This window comes from Muntiacus reevesi, chromosome 3 (assembly GCF_963930625.1).
Source record: "Muntiacus reevesi chromosome 3, mMunRee1.1, whole genome shotgun sequence".
Lineage (NCBI taxonomy): Eukaryota > Metazoa > Chordata > Mammalia > Artiodactyla > Cervidae > Muntiacus > Muntiacus reevesi.
In genome coordinates this window covers 121,623,650-121,642,718 of record NC_089251.1, presented here as the reverse complement: position 1 = coordinate 121,642,718, position 19,069 = coordinate 121,623,650, and the positions used below count along the sequence as shown (strand labels likewise).

Genomic DNA, 19,069 nt, shown 5'->3' with positions numbered 1-19,069 from the left:
TTTCCCTCCCCGCCCGCTGCGGGCGTCTCCGGCCGGTGATTTGCCCGGGCGCCTCCGTGCGCTCGGCCAACGGCCTCTGAGACCGCCCACCCGAGCACCCAGGGAGCCGGCGGGCGGCGGCCCTCGCCGGGGACCCTCCAGCGGGGCCAGGGGTGAGTGCTGACGCCTTCCCGACCCGGGACCCGGGGCCCGTGCCGGATGCGGGGCCTAGCGCCGCGGCCCGGATCCTCCGGCGATGGAGGGACCGGCTGGTCCGTGGTGCGGTCTTGGCCTTCCCCAGGGGCCTCCCCGCTTCAACCCTGACCTTTCCTTCTCCTCGGGGCGTTGCTCCCCACTTTAGTGTCTGAGGAAAGCACGGGAGAGACGCGCACCCTGCTGCAATCGTCCTGGGGCTAACCTTTTCCGCTTTAGTTCTGTGCCTTCGTTTGGTCGAAAAATTGAGTTTTCCACGTAGAAAATAGTTTCTGGCGTGGGAAACCCTAAGGGCGTCCTGAGAGCTTCAAGGGAGGCTTCAGTGGTAGTCTCCTCTCATGCTTCCCCGCCAAGGTCCTGATACCTTCCAGTTTGACCTTGAACCCGACGCCTGTCTCTTTGAAAGTGGTTTTTGGTTTGTTTTTGCTTTTAGTTTGTGTGGGGGGAGGCGGGACGTGTTGGAAAAGAAAGGCCTTGTTGGAAGCCCAGGCGCCCCGGGGAGGCCCCTGGTCGCGCCGATTAGGAAGCATCCTTGCTGCAGGTGTGGATGTCGGGAGATGGTCCAAAGTTTCCTTCCAGGAGCTGGAAACTGGAGAAAGCTCGGATTCACCTTCCGTCAGCCTGTGACCTTCGTCTGCAGGACGAGTTCCCCTTCTGTGGTAGAAGAAAACCCCTGGCTGCCTCCTACGAGAGGCATTCTCGAGGGAAGAGAACCCTTTCAAAAGTGGTGGCGACTTTTAGTTGCAGAAGATAGAAAGCCTTAGCGCCTTTGTTTCAAATATAGAACCAGTTGTATACAGGCCTCTCACTCCACAGAGAGACTTTAACTGAAGGATCTTAAATGTTTTCTCTCCCTAGATGGAAAAAACATTTCTTTTGGTGTTGATTGCATCACCTAATGAGATCCCAAAGGAAAAACCTTTAGGAAAATAGATTTCGGAGAGAATTAGAACGATTTAGTTGTACCTCGGAGTCTCTGCCCGTGTAATTAAATTGTGTGTAGGACCTGCTATCTTTTTGGTTGCAAGCACTTGTGAGTTGGTTTTGCTCTTTTGTTTTTTTCCCCAAAGGAAATTGTGTTTTCTATCCCTTCCTGTCTGATAGGGCTACCGCATTTTATGATTACAAAGTTTAGCGGTTACTGTCTTCCCTTCTGGTGTTGAAACTTGTTTTCTGTGGATTGATAGCCTTATTTTAAGATTCGTTAACTGGTATTACCCCAACTTTTCAGTGACTTTTCTTTAAAAATAAAAATGAATCCTGGGTTACTACGCTGTGATTTTCTTATACACCCATTATTTAAATATGAAAGTGAAAATCAGTCAGTCATGTCCAACTCTTTGCGACCCCATGGACTAGTCCATGGAATTCACCAGGCCAGAATACTGGAGTGAGTAGCTGTTCCTTTTTCCAGGGGATCTTCCCAACCCAGGAATCGAACCCAGGGCTCCCAGATTGCAGACGGATTCTTTTAAGTATAGATACTTGAAAAGAGAACTGAAATAGTGTGACTGGTATAAAAGCCTTGAACTAGGTCCACACAATAAATGACAAACAACCTGACATTATTTTAGTATTTGGGGAATTATAGAAATCTTTGTAACCACAATCAATTTGACCCAGGTTCTTTCTGTGACTTCCTGGGCTATGTCTTTCGATCCCAGCATTCTAATATAGAAAATGAGAAGGTAAAGCTTGATTCATTCTCCAAATTGGGGACACTTTCCGTCACGAGAAAGTAGATGTGACTTGACTAGGTGGTTTGCAGGTGAGGGGTTTTTTAAGAGTTATGTTTTTGTTACCTGTTATGTGTACGTTAAAGAATTTTGTCTCTTTAGTTATATCACAGAGACTCATGTACCTAGTAGATTGTAAGTGACAAAACTGGAGTTAATGTCTTAACTCCAGATGAGAAATTTATTTTCTTTTTTGCTGACAGATACTACCAAAAATGTCATAGTATAATGAGAGAGAGAAAAAAAGAAATGAGATTTTGATCTAATTTACTTAAGCAGAAAAGCCAATAATTGGAATAGTACAATGTTAAATCTTAGTAGAAAAGTTTAATCTACCTTGTAAGTAGTTCAGATTGGCTACAGGAGAAATTGGCTTTTTCTAGAAGTTGTCTTTTCAGTGTCCATCTTTGGTGATTTAAATCCATGATACTTTACAAACTCAGAAAGTCTTGTAAGCAAAGATGTTGCTGTATAATGAAATGTTGAGACCCCTGGTATGTAGTAGTGGAAAGTTAATACCAAGGTTGAAATGTAGTAAATGGAGTAAGGAGAATAGCACATTTTGGGGAGATACTGTTCTAGCAATTTGCATCCCTTGTTTATTATTATAAAATTTCAGTTTAAAATGTCTTAAGGCTGTACTCCTTTTGAAGTGTCTCTTTCAGTGTTATTTCCAAATACAAGCTTTTACTGTGCTTCCGGTACATGTACATGTAAGTATAGGAGGGATATCTCATTTCTTTTTAGAATGATGCACAGAAATTGATGAGAGGCTACCTCTGGGTACCTGAGTTGTTACATAGTATAGAATCAGTGGGACACTTCATTGTTCTGTATTTTCTTGTGTACTTTGTACCATGTGCATGTGTTACTGGTTCAAATTAAATACTGAATTAAAGTTACGAATGAAGTTAAATACTGAATGAAAGTAGCTGGATGAAAATTTCGCCAGTGCATTTGTTTCTTCTTAATTTGTGTATGTATATATACACACATATATGCCTAAGTATTAAGATTCTGTTAAACATATATATATTTCATCAGCTATGTTTTTCTAAATTCAAATCAGAAACAATAATCTTTTATCTTGCATTAACTAGTGAATGGTTGTAGGGCTGTGTCTCCAGGCCTAAAATTGGTGGTAAGTTTGTTCATTTTTTTCTTTATTTATTTTAGTGTTTTTTTTTTTTTTTTAATGTAAGGCTATGCATCTTTAGTGGCTTTCATCATTCAGAGGATTTCCAGCAGTGAATCTCTGATGTCAGTATCATCTAGTTTTTCAGTTAGTTCCATTTTTTTTCTCCCCCAGGGACAAAAGTGGCTCTAAATCCAGCACGTGCGTACTGAGGCAAGTTAATGGATTTAATATGAAGCACAGAAGCAGATAATGCCAAAGAGCAAGCAGTAATTGGTACACATTTGTGAGTAAAAATTTCCTCTTTGGGGTCTGTTGTGTTAGTCTTTAAACCATTTGCATGCCAGATCCTTAAAATTCACACATTTTGGTAAAGAATAAAAGGTGCAAGTTAGAAGGCATAATTACCAATTGTCAGGGTTTAGCCCCTTAACCAACCTCTAAGAACTCTCCAAAGCTTGTCAGTGACGTAGATGTGTGATGTGCCTCTGACATGGAGTTTAAGAAATGTCCCCACTGTGACTTAAACTTATACTCCTTAATTTTTTTATTGTCTTTAATTTTTATTGGCCTTGACTTAAATATAATATTTTTCACTGGAATCTTAGTGTAATTTAGCTTTCAAAGTTATTTGCTTTTAAAGAAATCATTACTTATACATCAAATATTAAGTTACCACAAATAAATCTTTCTGCCCTTTACATTGTCTTTGTGATTTCTTCATTTTTACTTAGTCTAAAGAAGAAAAGGATTTCCCCCCCTTCAGAATATAACACTTAGAGGAATTTTGTGACAAAATGTTTTCTTCTAATCTGACTTCACATTTGTATATATGTTTGATTAGCTTTTCTTGATCCTGTTTGCAAAATCATAGTATAGTGACTATGCCTAAAATGGCCCTTGTGATTTTTGAGGTGGAGAAGAACTCTTTTTAGGAGAGATTTGAACATTGGTTTGGGTTGAAATCGAAAAATAATTTTACGTAGATATTTACTTTGATTCACAGTTTTCATATGAAATGAATTGTTGAAATACTGATTGTTATTCTTTCTTTTTTACAGCTGGAAAAGCAGTGTCCGTGTTGTTATGTACACCTTCAAAAAAGTTCAGATCTGTAGGGGAATTGTTGTGTAAAGTAAACAACTCCAGGGTAGCAGTATTTTAATAGCTTTTATAGACGTGTATTTACTGTATTAAAAATGAGTAAAAGAACAAGCAATGACACATCACTAGGAAGGTCAGTGACGTTTTATTCAGTTGAGCTGGTATTATAGGCTTGAGACATAGTGGCTTTAAAGCTGATTGCCCACGGGCTAATCATCTTTTACATTTTGATCAACATTTTTTATCTCGGGCAACTTCCTTTCTGCTGCCTTTCCTTGGAGCATGGATTCTTCTCTAATTTAGAAGATTTTGCAGTGCATATGTTTTGCCTTTCCCTTTGAAGGCATGTCATGTTTTTTAAAAATATACATGCAAATATGATATTCAGTACAAATGATGAATAGCGTGAACCTTTCACACTATGGTCCCTCAAAATGAATGCATACATTAAGGATTTATTAATGTATATTCTTTATTTGATTTTCAAAATTTCATCTCAGTCATCAGGTATAAATTCAGTAAGAGAAGTTTTAATTTGTATTTTGTGAAACTCAAGGGGTTGCTTCTTTTTTAGTAAATTTAGAATTAACATTATTTACCTTCTGAATCTGATTTTCATCATAAAAAAGTTTTATTTTTTCCATGCATGATAGCAGTTTCTAATTTCATTTTTATAAAGTCCTAGCAGCTTCCCTTCAAATAATTCACTAGGAAATTTCTATTTGAGTTTTATTTTCAGCAGTTTTTATTTATAAGCAGCATGCCTGCCTGTTTATGCAACGAGGAGGAGAGTGTATGTGTGTGCATATTCATGTTGTAGTTATACACAAATTTTAAAAATTTGCTCCTAAATAATAACCTCAAGGTGCAACTTCAACTAAGTGGGACGGTATTATGTTGAGAAAAGCGTTTTCTTCCATCTTGTATTTTTCCTTTGTATGTGTTCAGTACTCACAAACGAGAAGTCTTCTTGTGCTTTTTCTAAAAGGCATTGTCTTCTAACTCACTACATAGAGAAGACTGGCGTGTTAGCACTCATTCACCCCGTTCTGTAAATTTTTTGCCCACAGAGTGAGTGGGGCAGCCTTTCCTTCTCCCACTGCTGCTGAGATGGCGGAAATTAGTCGAATTCAGTATGAAATGGAATACACCGAAGGTATTAGTCAGCGAATGAGGGTCCCGGAAAAATTAAAGGTAGCACCACCAAACGCTGACCTGGAGCAAGGATTTCAAGAAGGAGTTTCAAACGCTAGTGTGATCATGCAAGTTCCAGAGAGAATTGTGGTAGCAGGTATTTTATATTTGTTTATAAAGTTGTCCGATAAATCTTTATTTTATGTATTTTTATGAAAACTTTTGGAACTTTTCAAAAGATTTAGGAAAAAGGATTGGGTCCCACTCCAGTATTGTTGCCTGGAAGATTCCGTGGACAGAGGAGCCTGATGGGCTGTAGTCCATGGAGTCGCAAAGAGTCGGCCACAGCTGCACGACTGAGCACAGAGAAAAGGGATTGAGAAGTGCAACTTTACATTTTCTTCAAAAAGTTTATTAATTACCATAGTCTGAAATTTCAAGTAGTATTTGTTAATAGTTCAACTAATTACTGAAGAATGATTTGCATACATAAAATGTGTGTAATTTTAAAGTGTAGAGCCTGATGAATTTTGACAAAAGTATACTCCTGTGTAACCTCTACCACAGTCCAGATATAGAACTGTTCATTATCCCACCCCGAACTTTTTTTTATTCAGTTCTTACCCCTCAATTCCAGGCAACCAAAATCTCCTTTTTATAACCAGAGATCAGATTTATCTTTCCCAGAGTTTTGTATGGATAGAATGATAGCACTATATTATATACTCTTGGGTCTGGCTTCTTTTGCCTAGTGTTACGTTTTTGAGAGTCTTCCATATTATTGCTTGTATCGATTGTTCTTCCATTTTATTTCTGATATTCCACTGTGTGGATATACAACAATTAGTTTATATATTCACTTGTTGGTGGACATTTGAGTTGTTCCTTTTTTAGTGCTATTAAGAATAAAGCTGCTATGAAGACACGTTTTCATATCTCTTAGGAATAAGTTGCTAGATCACAGTATAAGTTCTGACTTTTAACTTTATGAACAGCTGTCAAACTATTTTTGAATTTGATTGTACCCTGCTATGTTCCCATCAGTGACATATGAAAGCTCCATTTGCTCTGCATCCTTGCCAACACTTTGTATTGTTAGCGTTTTTAATTTTAGCTATTCCTGGTGGGTGTGTAGTGGCAAATACATTTGAATAAAACCAGTTTTTTTTTTAAAAACCTTCCTCCTCTGTATTGTTTTTACTCTCAGGAAATAATGAAGACATTCCATTTTCAAGACCAGCAGATCTTGACCTTATACAGTCAACTCCCTTTAAGCCTCTGGCTCTAAAAACACCACCTCGTGTGCTTACACTGAGTGAAAGGCCGCTAGATTTTCTGGATTTAGAAAGACCTGCTCCAACCCCTCAAAATGAAGAAGTAAGTACTGGCGCTTTAACAGCATCTGAGCTGGCAATAACATAGACAACCGCAAAAGTTAAAGAGGCGTCAAGACCCTATAAATCCTGTCGTTAGCAATATGTAATGATACCCTTCTGCATGGGCCATGGATTGCTATAAATTCTGGTTTATAGATACTCGAAATAAGATATTGTGCCTTTTTTTTTTTAATTTAAATATCATATTTCAGGAAAATGACAATTTTGTGGAAGGCATTAACAATCATGGGGTCTTGAAGGAAGAGCTTTTATGGCTAGGAGTCACTTTAAGCAGTACAGAAAATTTGGGGAAGTTTAGCATGGGAAAAAATTAATGCCTCATTTTGTTATAAAAGCTGTCTGGCAGTTGGGAAAAGCTCTTTTTTTCTCCCTTGACACTACCTATTCTCTTGCTTGCTCCAAAGTTTCTACTGAGTTATCGTGTTTTGTTAGGTTACTAACCCTTTTGACCTAAATATGGCAGTGTATGGACTAAAAAGATGTTAGTAGCAAAAAAAAAAAAAGAAAAAGATGTTAGTAGCAAAGTTCAGATTTTGCCTTTGCTGTTAATTAAGGGCCAGTCTTGTAAAACTCCTTTACTGTGATTTCTGTAGTTGCAACTTTTTTGTTTTAATTCCTAAATTCCTATGTTGTCACGATTCTAATAAAAGACAATATGCAAAGATAAGTTTTTATTGATAATGAAACTGCCTTTGTCTTTCATCTTTCATATAGTCCTTCCTAAGAGAGTACATCATGCACATAACCTACAGGAGTGCAGTTTCCCTGTACTAGGTATAGCCTTTTCTTAGGCTGGAAGTTTCTGCTGAGATAATACACTTACAGGTACCAGTTTAGACATCCCACATATTTGCTTGATGAAAAGTACTAAATTTGAATCTTCACATGATGAAAAGGCCCGAGGTGCTTGCAGGACTGTATTTAACAGACATCTTCTGAGCTTTTGTGTAAGACAGTGCAGTGAGACACGCTTCCTTCACAGTGGTCCGAGTGAGGGAAAGACCCTGATGGCTGTGAATAATCCTGTCTTGGAATGAGGATTCTGCCAGAAGAGAAACCATCCCTTTGATATTCCTTTAGTTTTGTTTGCCTTCTGATCTTCGTGATCCCACTGTTTTAGACACTGCTTGGTGTGAATAACCAGCCTGAAAACAAGCTGAGCACTGTCTTGAGTGACTATTTTTTAATTAAAATGATGTTTTATTTTAAAATAATAAATAAGTGGCACTTATGTTTTTGTAAATCACCCCCTTTTTTCTGAATGATTAAGGATGAGTGATAGAAAATTTTTTACCAAGATTTCCCTCAGTAGACCTAGATTCTAAGCCTGTGTGAGGTTTACTCCTGCAGTAATTGTGATATTTAGTCAAATGTGGTAAATGTCCAAAGTGTATAGCACTGAAGCGAAAAACTGAGCCTGAGAATTAGTCTTAATTTTGAGGGCCTACTTTGCTGCTTACTAACCACATAACTTTCATCTAGTTGTTTAACTGTTCCAAGGCAGGGCTCATCTCTAAAATAAAGAAGAGAATGATGCCAAGTACATAAGATTATTGAGAGAGTTAGGTATAATAATAGGTATAGTATGTTTAGCACATGGTTCTAATTGATGTTAAAAGATCAATAGGTACAAATATCATTATTATGAAAGTTAGCATCCTCTGGCAAAAAAATATGAAAATAAGTGTCTTATCAACAGATGAATGGATAAAGAAAATGTGAGATACACACAGAGAAACACACAAATACAATGGAATACTACTCAGCCATAAAAAGAATGAAATTTTGCCATTTACAGCAGCATGGATGGACTTGAAGGGTATAAGGCTAAGTGAAATGAGTCAGAGAAAGACAAATACTATATGATATTACTTATATGGGGAATCTAAAACATGGAACAAACTAGTGACCATAACAGAAAAGCAGCAGACTCACAGACACAGAGAACAAACTAGCGGTTATTAGTGGAGGGGTCGGCATTAAGAATTGGGGAGTGGGAGGTACAAACTATTGGGTGTAAGATAGGCTACCAGGATGTATTGTACAATGCAGGGAATATAGTCGGTATTCTGTAATAACTATAGAGTGTAACTTTTCAAAATTATATGAAAAAAAATAAAACGGACCATTATAGGGGAAAATACTAAGGCATCTGAGCAGATTCTTGAGGGAGAGATAAGATCTGAATAAATCTGGAGAATCAGTAAACAAAGACCTCATGGACATTGATTTGTCCAGGATTCGTTTTTATATATAAATACCTTCAAGTGATTTTGACTTTGGTTTAACTGTAAAGAACTCTTGCAGTAGGCTCCAAGCCAACTCCTTTTCTGTTTTTTTTTTCTTTTGTTCAGATGGATAAGTGGTTCATAATCATAACCAAATCTAAACCACGCTTTGAAGTTATGTGCCGCTTAGTATGATTTTAAGTTTTGTTGGCATGAAATACAGGATTTTTTCTGCTCTGATGGTGCTTATACCCTGGTGATCTAGTCCCAAGTCTTTTTTAAGAGCATTAATAGATACTGGGACTGGGTTTGCATTTTGAGAATGTTAATCTTCAAGTCTGTTGGTTCACACACCAGTTGTCATTTACAATAAAATCTAAATTTTTTTTTAACCATTAAGCCGCCAGAGGTGTTTCCAGTAAAAAAAAATTTTTTTTTTTAAGCAAGAAAGTTCATGATTACCATTGTTTGTTATCTCCTGTGTGCGTGTGTGTGTTAATCACTCAGTCATGTCCGACTCTTGTGATTCCCATGGACTATAGCTTGCCAGGCTCCTCTGTCAATGGAATTCTCCAGGCAAAATGCTGGAGTAGGTTGCCATTTCCTTCTCTAGGGGATCTTCCCAAACCAGGGATCCAACCTGGGCTCCCACATTGCAGGCAGATTCTTTTCTGTCTAAGCCATCAGGGAAGCCACCAGTTATCTCCTGCTGCCCATTAAACCACCCTAAAGTTGGTGGCTTGAAGTAGAAAGAAATTGCTTATTTTGCTCATGGATTTTTTGGGTGAGGTGTTTGCATCAAACATAAAAGCTTGTTTCTGTCGTATATTATCTGGGCCTAGGCTAGGAAGTCTCAAAGGCTCAGGATGACTCAACAGCTTGAGGCTGCAGTCATCTGAAGGCTTACTCACTCATAGGTCAGTTGATACTAGCTATTGTGTAGACCTCAGCCAGGATTATTGACTGGCATAACTGTACATGGCCTTTCTGTCTGGCCTCTTGGGTCTTGGTGCTGTTGTTCCAGACAATGAAAGGGAAAGAAAGCAGAAGCCTTAGTGTTGTTTCTCACTTAACCTCAGAAGTCATATTTATCATCTCTGTAGCAGTCACTAGCCCACCTAATTTCAAGGGAAAGAAACATAGATTCATCCTCTAATTCCATCTCTTTAATGGAAAGAGATCAGTGATAACATTTTGTAAGAAGAGCATGTAAGGTGGAAGATTGTAGCTATTTCTAGAATGCTAAAACTTTTAAGCATGTGAGATTTTTTTTAGTTTTCAAATATCTAATCTGAATTTGTTTTAACCTCAGAAGCCTTATTTGTAATATTTACAAATATATCCCATTTCCTATAGTGTAAGTGCCTTTAAAAGCTGTTGTGAATTGTTGGTAAGTAATGCAAGTACTGATGCTGGGAAAGATTGAGGGCAGGAGGAGAAGGGGATGACAGAGAATGAGATGGTTGGATGGCATCACTGACTCAATGGACATGAGTTTGGGTAAACTCCGGGAGTTGGTGATGGACAGGGAGGCCTGGCGTGCTGTGGTTCATGGGGCCGCAAAGAGTTGGACGCAACTGAACTGAACTGAATGTAAGTTTATTGCATAATTATAATAAAAATAATAATAATTGTACCAGGTAAGATTGAGACTTAAAAAGCAACTAGAAGTCACTATTTTCATAAAGAAGATAAGCATTCCGAAGTTTATCTGCATTATAGTAAGTAGAGGTTTTTCTCTTAACATGCCCTGCATATAATACACACACCAAGTAGCAATTCATGGTTGTGTTCTTTTTTAATTTTGTGAGTAGCCTTAGATTAAGGTCCTTTTGATGCTAAGCAACTACTAGACTACTAAGAATATTTTCTGTTCGTTTCCCTTTCTTTGTGCCTAGCAGATCCGTGCAGTTGGCAGGCTAAAAAGAGAACGCTCTATGAGTGAAAATGCTGTTCGCCAAAATGGACAGCTGGTCAAAACTGACTCCATGTGAGTAGAACCACTAAGCATTGTATCTCATTCATAAGTTGTCTCTATACACTGCCTGTCCCATCCTTTTCCAAATGATTTACTTACTCTCAAATATTTAAAAAGAAAAAAAAGGATGAAGTGTATGTTTTATACCTAAGAACCTGAAGAAAAAAGTCATTTACTTCTAATAGTGTTTGCAGTTTATTATGTAATACATTTACATCAGTTTTATGTTTTTGTAGTACTCTTTATAACCTTAAATTTGGGGAAAGAAACAAAGCATAAAAACACTTTGTTAAGGAAACATCTTCATTTTCAGGTTACTTAATTTGTGATTAGGTTGTAAAAGGACTAGCCGGCTCTGCTTCTAATGAGCCATGGTAAAGAATATAGCATAACCAAATGGCATTGTTTTTGTGTTCCAGGATTATTTTTTTAGCTCTCTTCCTACTGAGTCACAGAATTCTTAGACCCTTCTCATTTTCTAAAAATTTAAGTAATTGTTTAAAGGACTATTTGTGTAAACCTTTCTTTCTCATTTGATTATATTATCATACCCTGATCTTAAAAGCTACCCCTACCATAAGATGTTTTAAATTGGACAAGTGATTTTTGTTGTTTTACTAAAATTGATTGGTTTTTTAAAATAAAATATCCCTTTAAAAATTCTGGTCAGAATTTTTTAAGTCTCAAAGCCATTGGTGATTTAAATTATATAAATTACTGTTTCTTCCTCATTAAATTTTCAGCTTTCATGAGCTCAATTATCATGAACCGGATTTGATGTCAGGCATCACGTTAATCTCTCTGGGAACTAATAAAGAATCAGGAGGTGTTATCTCTCACAGCTTGCAAATCTAGATAAAAAGCAAAACATTTAAACTTACATGGAAAATACCACACAATACAATTATGCCATTTGTATTAAACTGTATGAAGTTTTAACTTGGGCTTGACTAAAGAATATAGGGATGCAAAAGGGACTTTGATGGGGATTGAGTCTCTCTTTTTTTGTGTTAGGTGCAAAGGAGAACTGTAACTGTTTTCATTTCTTGGGGAATCTTGAAATGCCTCCTAAAGTGGTTACAGTTATTCTGAAGCATTATATAGGAAGATAGGAAGTTTGAAAGAATATATGTCTCCTTCAGGTTCAGCCATTTTTAATAAAGAAATTTTTTGTGATAATTGTATGTTTTGCTGCAGGCCCATGACTGGCAGTGACAGCTGGTCCTTGGAATTCCTTTTTCTAGACTATATTAAAATATGTTACACAAGTGGTGAAAAGACTACCTAATTTATGGTGAAGGTAGCTTCTTGATGTTTAGAACCCTCTCAGAATGATTAAACATAGACCTAAGGGCTTCTGTTATTTTCTATTAGTAATATTTTTGAGGGCCCCGAAAGTTTCTAATTAACTTTCCTGTTATATAAAAATATTGCTTTTTATGTAGGTCCATGATTACTTTGAAATTTCCCATAATGAAATAAAAATAGGACTATTTTACTATAGCATCACTTTTGGTTTTTTCCCTCACAAAGTATATATTACTGATAGCTAGGTTCAGTTGACAAGAAAGTAAACGGCTCTGCTCTATAATACATAAAAACCAGGCTTGTGAAGCATGAGCTGGAGTAAATGACTAGTTCATAGATATTTTTGCAGCTACCAGTGATGAAAGTTCCTCAGAAAAGATGAACAAAGTTAGCTAATATTTGAGTTCTTTGTTTCTTTAAGCCCCTTGAAAGGCATTTTTTAGATCAGAGGTACCCCAGTCCCCAGGCCACACAGCAGGAAGTGAGCAAGCCTGCAAAGTTTCATCTGTATTTACAGCCACTCCCCATCGGTCACATTACAGCCTGAGCTCCACCTCCTGTCAGATCGGTGATGATGTTAGATTCTCATAGGAGCACAAACACTAACCCTAGTGTCAAGGCAGAATGTCCTGAGATTGCCACAAAATAGAAATAAAGTGCACAATAAATGTAATGTGCTTAAATCATCCTGAAAACATCCCCGCCCCTGCCCCTCCGTCTGTGGAAAATTTGTTCCATGAAACCAGTCTTTGGTGCCAAAAAGGTTGGGAACTGCTATTCTAGATGTTTAATGAAACAGAATCTCATGTTTTAATTTTTAGTTGTAAAAATAGCATGAATATTCAACTATACAGTTTTTTGCAATAGAATGCTTACCTTCCTTAACCATACTTTTTGTTTTGGTAGTTATGTATGTTACCATGGTAAGATACTTAACCATCTTTTTGTTGATAGTGTGACCTTGCCCTTTCTTCTTCTGCTGTTATTAATTTTATTATTTATAATTGTATTCATCTTTAAGAATATACATTTGCTAAACTTTCAAATTTTTATATAATGAGCAAATTATATATTTAATGCTGGTAATATGGTAAGGAAGAAGCTATTAACATGGTTCAGCTGTATTTTACCTCTACCAAAGTAATCATTGGACTCTTCCTGTCTTTAGCTACTTCAGCCTTTTCTCTGTGATCTGATCTGATTATGTGTCATTGTACATGAACCTTTGCCTGCCTCCACTTTATTTTATTCCTTGGATTTAGGAATAGAAGTCCATAGGGGTATAAGAGCAGGAGCGCTGACCTTGTTCTCTCACTTACTTTTTTTTTTCTCACTTACTTTCAAAGAGACAATAGGGCTGTTTATTGACACAAAAATGATCAATAGATTCGTATTTAGCTTTTTTCTTTGTGTTATAAAAGCTGAATATGTAAAAGAAGCATAATTATTATTTAAGGTGGCACAGATCAGATTCTGCCCCAAGAAATAAAATTTCAAGGTTCCAGGCACCGATTTCTGCACCGGAGTACACGTAAGATTTTATCTGTCTGTTCTGCTTTTCACCATTAGGAGTTGTTTTAATTTTGCAGGCTTATGTGACACTAATATTTCACCAGGTAATTGGCATGTACTGCCCTAATTCTCTTACTGTTTGGCTTTTGAGTACCTCTGTTTCAGGATTTCTCAAGCTGTTATCATACACTTTGTTTAAAAAAAAAAAAGCTAGATCACCTAAGAAAGTTATGTATGATTTGCAGTATAATGGTGAAAGTAGAATGGAATAATTCATACCAAAAATCCTTTCTAGTTTCTTTGCTTTCATTGGCATATTAGTTCTCTGTGGATCCAGTTCAATCAGATTCAGTGGTTTCAATCTTTAAAAAATTTTAGCACACTATCTTTTATTGTTTATTTTCACTCAGAAGGAGAAAAGAAGTCTGAGTATAACGAGTCACTTAAGTTTTTTTTTAATTCCATATATTAAAATTAAGCTTTAGAAGAATATTGTGAGATCATTAAGCCCACTCTTCCTGTGTGTGTGATACAGCAAGAGATGGGAATGACTGGCCTTTTACGGGGAGGAGAAACTTTGGCATGCAGTATAAGATCCAACAGCTAGTGTAGTTCTCAAGTACCAGAAACCGTTCTGACAACCGGTGATTTCTCTCTTAATTCTGATTGTCTTATTATACTTCTAAGAACTAGTAAATTACCTTAGTGGCAAGAAATTAAAACTTTATCTGTATTTAAAATTTCAAGAGAAGTGGTGCAAAATCTGTGATTCAGTGAAATTTTTTTCTTCCCTCTCTTACTGTTTTACCGTTACTATATTTTTGGAAGAGACTGGAGCCTCATCAAAGATATTATCCTCGCAGTTTGAGAAACACTATTCCTATGAAAACCCGTGGGAAAAAGAGGTGTTTGACTTTGGACTTACGTTATAATAATAGCTATGCCAAGTCAATTTTCATTTAAATTTGAGTTCTAACATTGACCAGTGTTGTTTATTCAACACTCGCATAGTAAGAGTTCATATAGGCATGAGAGAGAGCTATTACTAATGAAATAATATGACACACATAAGTACATTCTTCAAAATTTCCTTTTATAAAAGAAAAAGGTAAAGCTGAGATTTTGCTGTTTTGTAACATTACTAGGATGAATTTATCGTCAACATGCATTTTTATTAAATCACTAATACTGTAACATTTGCTTGAATAATCTCAGTGCCTTTGCAATATGTTTACTTATTTTTCACAGGAGTTCATGTGTCAAAACAAAAAACCAAAGTCACTCCACTTTGGATGGGTGGGCTGAGATGAAACTCAGCTCTGAAAGCACTGTTTCCTGTCATGGTTAATGCCACCAGTGCCAGGCATCCCAGCTAGCATCAGGCCTATCACTAACATGGGGCTTATTCTTTTATTGTTCTTAGATTTGTTTATTTTTAAAGAGACTCGCAAGACTGCTTAAAGCTTTGAAAAGAAAGAATTACTAGACTCTTTCTTCTAATTAGTGTAGCTATGATCATCTTAAGATTTAATCATTCAGTTCATCTGTAGATAGAAATAGATTAACCATTAAGGGCATTTACTAATCTTTGAAACTTTTGAGAAAAAGTTTTCTTTTGAGAAAAACTTGAAATCAAAATATATTTTTGATGTTAATCTTTGATGAAATATCTTTACTAGCATTAATGAAGACAATTTTAATTTTATCTTTCTACATTAATATGTTTTCTTACTAAGTTACCATTGAGGACTGTGTATGGTTTTTTTCCACTTAATACCATATTCCAATTTTATATGATCGTGGAATCTTAGAATTGAAGGTGATGTTGCAGACTTTTTAAAACTCAGTCTTCTGTGCATTCCATCTGAAGAACGCTTTGCAGTTAATCTGAAAATAATTTATGCTTGATGACCTGATTTCCCATGTATGGGATTTCCATTCCTATTGCTTATTTCTGACAAAGTGAGTTTTCTCCAAGGAAGCCTTCTTTCCTTTTGAATTTTGATGGGCAAAAATCCATCAAAGCTTTTTCATGGATTTGGATTCAGTTTGTTGGCATTTTTACTCTTAATATTATAATTCTAAATAGTGATCATTATAGACTTTATATAGGTAGCTCATTTATATACTGTTTCAAATTGGTATATGCAGTGTTCAATGTAAGCCCCAGAATATGAAGACAAAAGCTTCAATTATGTCAGTAGATACTGTCCTGAATAGTCTTTTAAAACTTGCTTAAGTCAGTTTAGCTAGGTATGATGGTGTTGCTGTCAAGAACAGTGTCAGATGGATGCCTGTTTATGTTGATGAAGAACTGGCCATTTTATTCCTGCCTCTAGTGACACTTTTCTAACATGAATTGAGTCTTTTCTTAGAAGGAGCAAGAACTTCTGGTATTCTCTATGCTGCCTGAAGAGAATGTTGAGTACAAGCCTACTACCTAGACTTTGAGTCCCAGATTTACTGTTTCTTTTACTCTTTTTGGATACCCAGTTTGGGTTCTGCTGAGTACCATGGGTCAGTTGATATTTATTGTTGTTGCTAAGTTATATATATTCCAGAAGTTTCCTAGTCTGTGGACAGATGTTTCAGGTAACCATCCATGAGTCTGCATCTGAAAACTTACATTTTTCTTGACACCATGAGGCCTCATTCATATGGTGAATCAGCCCTGACAGATTACTGGAAAACATGGTTTTCATGTATTTCGTACTTTTTGCTTTGGATCATCAAGACATTGAAAGTTATTCACAAAATTGTGGAGAAGATTTCGTTTTTAACTTTCTGGGACTCTGGGAATAATATTAGATGACAGTTACCCTTTCAAAAATTATCCCACTCATTTCGTGGTTCCCAAAAATATTAAGTAAAAAATTACACGGATCAAAGTACAATCTTTTCTTTTTTTTTTAATTTTTAAATTTATTTTTATTTTTTATTTTTTCCCAATTTTTTTTTTTTTATTAGTTGGAGGCTAATTACTTTACAATATTGTAGTGGTTTTTGCCATACATTGACATGAATCAGCCATGGATTTACATGTGTTCCCCATCCTGAACCGCCCTCCCACCTCCCTCCCCACCCCATCCCTCTGGGTCATCCCAGTGCACCAGCCCCAACATCCAACCTGGGCTGGCGATCTGTTTCACACTTGATAATATACATGTTTCAATGCTGTTCTCTCAGATCATCCCACCCTCGCCTTCTCCCATAGAGTCCAAAAGTCTGTTCTATACATCTGTGTCTCTTTTTCTGTCTTGCATATAGGGTTATCGTTACCATCTTTCTAAATTCCATATATATGCGTTAGTATACTGTATTGATGTTTATCTCTCTGGCTTACTTCACTCTGTATCATGGGCTGCAGTTTCATGCATCTCATTAGAACAGTCTTCTCTTGAAGTTGTTCACTATCTGCTCCACCTGCTCTCTTCTGTATATAATGTGCAAGGATGAGGCTCAGTCTAAGGTGTTCTTGCCTGACACTGAGAAAAATTATTGAGCCCACATCCCATAGTTCTCTTATTGTAACAAATCAGATGCCAAGTCCTTAAATCAGTTAAATACCTCATATTGCTGATCATGCTCTAAAATTAGACAGTTCTCTGAAAATAAGAATCCAGATTAGAACTGTAAAATCACTTCTTTGAAATGTGCTTAGCTTTTAGGAGAAACTGTAAGTGGAACCAAAGACATTGTAAGTCTCAATTCACGCATAAAAGAATGACCAAGATTATTGTTACTGAGAAACCAAAAAATGATCATTTAACCTCCATCTGGATAATTTAAGAAGTATCCTTGCCTTTTCATTGTATTCACAGAATTGGTCATTTAGCCAGGGAATGGATGCTTTAATTGAGTAATCAAAATGCTTTTTTTTAGCTTTCTGAAACTTTGATTCCTCTTTAAATTTACTCGGCATAAACTAATTGCTTCTTTGTCTTTGTGAAGTATTTGAAATTGGCATTTTCACGGAATCCCTTTCGTTTTATGCATGTAAACTTTGCCTGACAGCTGTATACTGAAATTCCCTATCTCACTCTTCTGATCATCTGTAAGTTCCAGTGCCGTGTTGTTTGTTAGAGGCTTGGGTTCACACTAAGTAAAGAACGCTGTTTCTCCAGAGGCGGGGGTTGCAGTTACTCTGCCGTGGTTCTCTTCCCTCTTAAAGTTGTCCTTTCATATTCAGTCTGTTTAATTTGATGCTTAAAGCTACACCGTTACAGATGCTTCATGGTAGCTGGGTTTTAAAAAAACCACAGAAACAATTTAACATGTTTATTAACTTATTTGACCTGACTCTTTGGGGGGACAATGAAGGGTGGGGGAAATGGGCAAGAAAACTAAGCTAATTTTTAAAATATGGGTGTTTGGGGAAAATGTTGAGCTGGGGTTTTACAAAAATCTGACTTGAGTGTTTTTCTCTTCATTTGCTGTGCTTGTGTGAACAGTGTGACACCATCGCCACCGCAGGTCCGGGTTTGCCCTCCCCGTATGTTACCTGAAGACGGAGCTAATCTTTCCTCTGCTCGTGGCATTTTGTCGCTTATCCAGTCTTCCACTCGTAGGGCTTACCAGCAGATCTTGGATGTGCTGGATGAAAATCGCAGGTGACTGGCCATCACTGACTCTTGCCAACTTTTCTGCATTATTTTTTGGCTCCTTTTTAGTGGACTGTGGTGTCTTCCTTTTATGTTTGCACCTTTGTCTCTTTCTCAGACGCAATGATTTAAAGAACTTGCTTTGCTTTCTTTTAATTTGAAATTATTGTCCAAAATTCACATTTCAGAAGATTCTGTTAGCTTCTCTTCAGTTGAGGTACAACAGGAGGGGGTGGGATATAGTTAATAACTACCGATGCACAGGAAATATATTGATTTTTCCCCCTAAGACCTTGCTGAGCTGTTCTAAGTACTTGGTTCCATTTTGGATATGCTGAGGGGTACTTTTGGATCCAGTGTGGGATGTTAGGCTGAATTGTACTCATTTTTGTTAGTAACTCTTTAATCATTTATGATACTAATGTGGTTGGATTAGTAAGCAAATCTTAGAAGATGAAGTCAGTGTAGCTGCCAGGGCTTTTTTTTTTTTTCCCCCCTCTTCACTAGGGATTTCTAAGCCTGTGCTAAAAATTCCAGGTGCTGTTGTCTTTTTGTTAATAATACTGATTGTTCTCAATATGGATGGCGTGTCTCACTTTTGAATGCCTCCAGTTAAAATCACTAGTAGTATACCTAGAATTGTTCATTCAAATGAATTTTTTGCCATTATTTCGAATACCTTTTTCTCCTTGCTTCATTAGTAGATAGTGTTTTAAAAAGATGAAATTTGAGAGCTTTTTTGGC

At 36.9% G+C, this 19,069-nt stretch overlaps 1 protein-coding gene across 12 annotated transcripts in view; it reads left to right on the top strand.

The window, feature by feature from the left end:
* The window catches only part of MFF (mitochondrial fission factor), a 28,257-nt gene continuing 9,188 nt past the window's right edge, over window positions 1-19,069 (top strand). For 3 of the 12 annotated variants that reach the window (XM_065930439.1, XM_065930434.1, XM_065930432.1), the window contains exons 1-8: window positions 1-152; window positions 3,238-3,349; window positions 4,125-4,300; window positions 5,238-5,458; window positions 6,509-6,678; window positions 10,825-10,916; window positions 13,669-13,743; window positions 18,176-18,334. In XM_065930439.1, the coding sequence (XP_065786511.1) occupies window positions 4,263-4,300; window positions 5,238-5,458; window positions 6,509-6,678; window positions 10,825-10,916; window positions 13,669-13,743; window positions 18,176-18,334 (755 nt within the window). In that variant the 5' untranslated portion in view covers window positions 1-152; window positions 3,238-3,349; window positions 4,125-4,262. The remainder of the gene's footprint in view (window positions 153-3,237; window positions 3,350-4,124; window positions 4,301-5,237; window positions 5,459-6,508; window positions 6,679-10,824; window positions 10,917-13,668; window positions 13,744-18,175; window positions 18,335-19,069) is intronic. The other 9 variants (XM_065930441.1, XM_065930438.1, XM_065930444.1 and 6 more) reach the window with 7 other exon arrangements.